This window comes from Poecilia formosa, unplaced genomic scaffold (assembly GCF_000485575.1).
Source record: "Poecilia formosa unplaced genomic scaffold, Poecilia_formosa-5.1.2 Scaffold563, whole genome shotgun sequence".
NCBI lineage: Eukaryota > Metazoa > Chordata > Actinopteri > Cyprinodontiformes > Poeciliidae > Poecilia > Poecilia formosa.
Window position 1 is genome coordinate 71,788 of NW_006800502.1, and position 6,094 is coordinate 77,881.

General features: G+C 41.0%; 1 protein-coding gene across 2 annotated transcripts in view; it reads right to left on the reverse strand.

Moving 5' to 3' along the window:
- tnfaip1 (tumor necrosis factor, alpha-induced protein 1 (endothelial)) overlaps window positions 1-6,094 on the reverse strand; it is a 19,419-nt gene that overhangs the window by 6,145 nt on the left and 7,180 nt on the right. For both annotated transcript variants that reach the window (XM_007540825.2, XM_007540824.2), the window contains exons 2-3: window positions 3,358-3,707; window positions 3,112-3,281 (exon numbers count right to left, since the gene is read on the reverse strand). In XM_007540825.2, the coding sequence (XP_007540887.1) occupies window positions 3,112-3,281; window positions 3,358-3,598 (411 nt within the window). In that variant the 5' untranslated portion in view covers window positions 3,599-3,707. The remainder of the gene's footprint in view (window positions 1-3,111; window positions 3,282-3,357; window positions 3,708-6,094) is intronic.

Sequence of the window (6,094 nt, forward strand, 5' to 3'; positions counted from 1 at the left end):
CGCATCCAGTTTTGACACGTTCTAACAATGTGTCTCCTTGGATCTCCGTTGGTGAGAAAAAGTCCTGTAAACACCATTACGCATGAGGGCGCACAGAGCCTGACATTGACGCAGCACAGGTGCACACACTGCACGTGGTTACGCATGCAGCTGTTGGATTCATGTCAAAACAAAGCCCAAAATGCCTTATATCCTTATGACAGGACACATGTTGGCTACATATCGGTGGCTTTAGATTTAGTTTCCAAGTTGACCAGTCAGAAATATTCCAGAAAGAACGTCAAAAAGATCTTACGTTTTGACAACAGGCATGTCAAAACGAGCTTACGTCGCTCTCTGGATATTATTGGCTCAGAAAAAGCCATTTCATAATATTATTGGTCGAATGCAGTGTCAATCAAAAGCGGGTACTCTAGAATGCCCAATAAAAGCGTCATAATGGACACCGGCAGAGTTTAAACCCTTAAATCTCAGCCCCAGAAAATACAATGAAAAAACGGCACGCAGGCTTTCCGGTGCAGGTTAAGGGGTTTGGTAATCGGCAATCGGTCAGAAAACTGCAATTGGCGCAGCCCTTATTGGTACAATACAGAAACAAATTCTAGACGGGGTATCAATGACAATGTTCCCAATACACAAGAACCGATCTATTAAATCTAATTCTATGCTTTGTGCCCTGAGTAAATGTAACTGATGGTGGCACACCACCATGGCAAAAATAAAGGCCCCACACCTTCAGAATAAATTTTTTCTTGTTGTTGAAATCTTCTAAAAATATATATTTCTAACTAGATAAGTCAAGTACTATCTGTTAAGTAATGACATCACGTTACGAGCGATTCTGGCACATAAGTAGCATTCAGCTTCTATGCACCACAACTCTGGAACAAACTCCTAAGTTCCTTTGAACCAAGGCAAGTTGTTTTTGAAGCATAATAAATGGAACACTGACCTACAGTACATATTTGATGGTGTATTGATGATTTTGATGATGGCACTCAACAAAATTTAATGTTTGCTACTGAGATTGCCAACTCTGTTGTTTTTATTTTTATGTTTTATGATGTAAAGCACTTTGAACTGCCTTCTTGCTGAAATGTGATATGTAAATAAACTTACTGATGTTTTATTGAACGACTGCGCCATGAACGGCAGGACTTTAGTCTCAATGAGAGCTGTTTGTTTTCTGTGTGCAGAGCAAGTCATATTAGTAACTTGCCCTGCACGCACAGCTACTGTTATTTTTATTTAACTTAAAATCATTTAATCTGGAATAAATACAATAGATAAATTGGTAAAAATTAGTGAATAATTTTTATATTTTGCAGTGTAGAAGAAGATTTTTGTTTCTAGATTTTGCAACATTTGAACAAATATTAAGTCTCCTTTCATTTATTATTTATCATAACATTCCTAATTGCACTTTCTGAACCAGGTTTGTTGCAGTTTATTTTTGCATGTTTGACCAGTTTCTTTATCTATTTTCATAGGCTGTTCTACTCCTAATTACACTGACTAGACAAATTGTTCTTCCATGTTTGACCAAGCTTGTGAAGCTATTGGTGTACTTAAATGTGCTGTAGTGGTGCAGAGTTATAAAATAAATTTTTATTTCAATTGTAATTTTGACCAATTCCCATTCACACCCCTGACCACTTGATGCTCATGTAGACATTTTCAACTGTACGCACAGAGTACAGATAACTAAATCAATCCAAAGAAAATTCCCATCCAGGTATCATCTCTAACCTGGAGTTGACAGTGTGCTGCAGAATTATGGATGGCAGTGAGTCTGATGCAGCTGAGCCAGTGCTGCAGAAGGATCCCATATGCTGCAGGTTTTACAGATGCAACGGGTCTTATATAGCTTTTCTGACCAGTTTCAAACTTGTCTTTGCTTTGACTTTATGAAAAAAAATGTCAGCTTTAGTAACCATCATTGTTCCATATTTTGTCCAGTTAGTAGCTGTGTTTCCATTACAAATATGTGCAACACAGTGTTGACATTCTGTAATTAAATCACACATGAATGAGTTTGTTCAGGCGATAAGCCATTAAGATCATGCGGTGCCATCATCCCCCAACCACTCCCTGTCTTTTCCGCCAGCAGTAACATCCAGCTGTGTGATGCAAAAAGAGTGTTTCCATTGGAGTTTTGTGAAATACACTCAGTTTGATACAGCNTTTTGGGAGATCGGTGATCGGCCGATTTTTTTACGTGTGAAGCAGATCTTATCCACCGATGTCATCAACCTTGGCAAAGGTCTAAGGGTGCGTTCACACTGCATCCTGAAGTGACTCAATTCCGATTTTTTGGCAATTCCGATTTTTTTGCCGGGGCCGTTCACACTGCCAGTAAAAGCGAAAAGTACGCGTTCTGCAGTGGAAACGGGCAAACAACCTGAAAGTGTCCCGCATGTGCAGTAGAGGGCGCAATAGCGTCAGCGTTCTCAGTGTTCTGCCAACCGCCATGAAAAGAAGAAGTGCTCAGTGTTTGCAGAAGCAAACATGGAGGCTAACGGTGGAGCTTACCTTACATATTTGAAGTTGTTGTCCAGCCGGAGCAGCATATTAACAACTTAATCCTCATATTGTCCGTCATGGATGTTGTTTTTCTTCCCGCTTACGCGTATCAGGATACAGAATAGTGAGATTTGTTGAGAATCAGTGACGTTCAGTTTGGATGCAGGCAACCTGAACGTTAGGTCGCATTTGAATCGGATACGTATCGAATACGGGTCACATTCGAAAAAGAATCCAACCTGTGCTGTTCACACTGCCATGAAAAGATCGGATACAGGTCGCATTATGTCAAAAAAATCGGAATTGGGTCACTTCAGGCTGCAGTGTGAATGCACCTTAAGAATCAACCACTGTGCTTTTCTTTTCTCCCGTGAGAGAGGTTTGACTGACAAACCGGCCGACAAGGTTATGTCAGCACATTTACAGTTAACAATAGTCACCATTGTTGCCAGCTCAGCAACTTTCTTNCAGATACTGATGACTTGTTCTTTAACAATGTGGTTGATTGATTTGCTGACAGTGGGTTAAATTGAGCAGCTTTAGCTAAAGAAGACAGACAGTCAAAGATCATAAAAAATCTGAATTTACCTGCAGAGTATTTTGACAGAGCTCTACAAGACCCTGGATGAGATAGTACTTTGCCTCAACCAGCAGCTCCTGGACAGCCTGACGACCTTTGGGTAAGGTGACGGTACCATCACGCAGATAATTCAGGATACTGTTGAAGTGTTTCCCACTCCGGTCGATCAGGACCCAACCTGAACAAAAACAACAGACTCTGCTACAAAACGGTTTCTCAATGTGCTGTGGGAGGTCAACCATCCAGTCTCTAACCTTCCTTATCAGTGAAGACTTCCGTCTTTCCACCAAACATGGCTCCCAGTAGGGAGTTCTGGCTGGTGAGCACCTGCAGCGGGGTGAAAAATAGTATCCCTCCAACATTGAGTCTGGCATACTTGTTGCCCAGAGTCACTGCTCCTCGGTAACCACAGGTTTTGGTCTTGGGACAAAACACAAGGGGATGTGGAGAGGTGGGATTATCCTGATTCTGCTGTAGCCAACGCTCCCCGGACATGTTCCTCTGGAGGTAGATGACCACCCTGCAGACGGAGGTTCGTAGGTCCCCTGCCGTGGTGACAGCTATTGACAAGGCTGCCTCAACTTCTCATTGCTTCAGACCATTCCTAAAAAAAAAAAAAAAAAAAGCACAGTGACGATGGAAATCCCAACATATTGATAATACCGAGTTGTGTTTCATACAGAAATGTATGTTTCTGCTGCAGGCCGGAAGCATGTCCAGTCTCATTTATTCTGTTGCTTCTAACACAGAAGTGTTAGAAGTGTCTGTCACTTCTAATGTTTCCCTCTGTGTAACATAGCATTAAGCTTTGGCAAAAAAAAGAGCACAGATGTTATTTTTAATTAATGCAAATGTGATGTGATTAAAGTAAGTCAGAAGGGACTGCAAGGATGGTGGTCATGTGACCCGGACCAATATGGACGCTTAGGATTTTCCTCTGCCCCAGGTCCTTAATTCATTTTCCGACTTTCTATGTATGATACCTACAATTTGTCTGTTAAACTGTCAGTTAGAGATGCCGAAATCAAAGCGTAACAAGGAATTCCCTATTTTTTCCCACTGACGGGCAAAAAAAGACCCACCCAACACACACATGCCTATAACAAAGCTGAGCTGACTGTTGCTGGCCCATCATAGCTATCACTAGCTAACCAAGCCACTAAGGAGCAGATTTTGGCCGAGATAATGTCCATGGCCTCCTGTGTAAATGGAATGGATGAATCTGTTGGTGCCCGTCTCATGCTAGTTTGTGCATTGATTTGAAGTACTGAAAATGAGTGTAGATGATGACTGTCGATCATGAAACTGAGCTGGAAACGGCTGACTAGATCAGTGTTTCCCAACCCTGGTCCTCAAGGCACAGTGCCCTGCATGTTTCATATGTTTCCCTTGCTTTAATGCACCTCATTCAGCTGACTGCAGTTCAACAAACACCTGTTAATTGAAATCACCTGGGCTGAAGCAAGGAAACGGCTAAAACATGGAGGGCAGTGTGCCTTGAGGACCAGGGTTGGGAAACACTGGACTAGATGACAAGCACTTTTTTTTTTGCTCTAGTCTTTATTTTTGTATTTCAACAGAACAGTTGCCTAATAGCGCCCTCTGGTGATCAGAAACTACAACACAGGTCACCGAGTTTGTTTTGGGAATTGTACCAGTTCATTATAAATAAGACTTGTGTCCAAGTGAATTTCATCCATATTAAAATTAAATTATTCATATTCATAGGTTAGCACCTAACAATTTAAAATTAAATTCACACAACTGATGTTAATTGACCTTTGATGACCTCTAGAAACATTTTCATTAATACCTTTAAAATGACAGCTGCACAAATGGAAATTTTATCAGCACAAACCTAGACAAGTTTAATCACACCAAATTTATTTGATTTTATAAAAGTGGGAGGGTTGGTTGACCTTTTCATCTTTAAACTTTCATTGATATCTTTAAAAACAAAGCAGCATAAATGACATTTTTTGTTGCATAACAAGCACCAACTTAACTGACCTGAGTTTGTACAAATAAATAAATAAATCTAAATGTGAGCAGGGGAAGGGAAGTGGTTGACCTCTGATGACCCTTGGAGAACATTTTTCTTAATATCTTTAGAATGATAGTGACACAAACGAAGATTTTTGCTGCACAAATGAGCAAAAATGTAGTCGAGTTGATTGACAATTTAGTTTGATTTCATAAAAGTGGTGGTGCTGGTTGACCTTTAAACTTTCATTAATATCCTGTATGGATATTTACATCAAGAATTATGATTCTTTCCAGAGTTTTTGATCAAGGTAGGACTTTAAACACCACTCTGTTTAGCTCTGGTTGCGCAGAACTGCAGGAATAACTTGTAGTCGCGCTTTCAGAGGTCCATTGAGCGAACAGTGAGAATGATTTATAATTGTGAACAAAGAATTTTGTGCGACTTTTCCATCTCAACCCGTTGCCCAGCTCTTCCTGCGCTGATAAAGTTTATCTATGTGTTCCCGGTTGGCCGGTGTATTAGTTAACGAACTAGCGCTAACCTGATCATGCAGGTTCAGCCTGGTGAGGAGCTTTCGCGCTCTCCTGTCTGTAACACATCACGCTGATTTTATGTTATTATATTTAGTATTATTTTTCCGGTTAAAAAATGTATCAGACCGTACTTCGTCCACTCAGACAGAGTTAATGTGCGCGGCTGAGCAGAGATCTGAGAAACTCGTCCCATAAACTCGACCAACCAGAATAGTTTCTGTGACGCTTATTAAAAACTCAAAAGACACGAAATGAAAGAGCTACTAAAGCCACATTAGCAGCATTGAATTAAATCTCCCGTTTGTTGCGCACACACAGGGTGCAGCAGATTACCTCATCATGCAGGGCCGGTAAAAGGCTGTATGAGGCCTTGAGCAGAATTTGATGTAGGGGCCCCTTTCAGAGTTTCCCCCAGAAAACTTGCTAAGCCAGTGGTCTGGGTGCTGAGGCGGTCCACCGTGTTTTTGTATT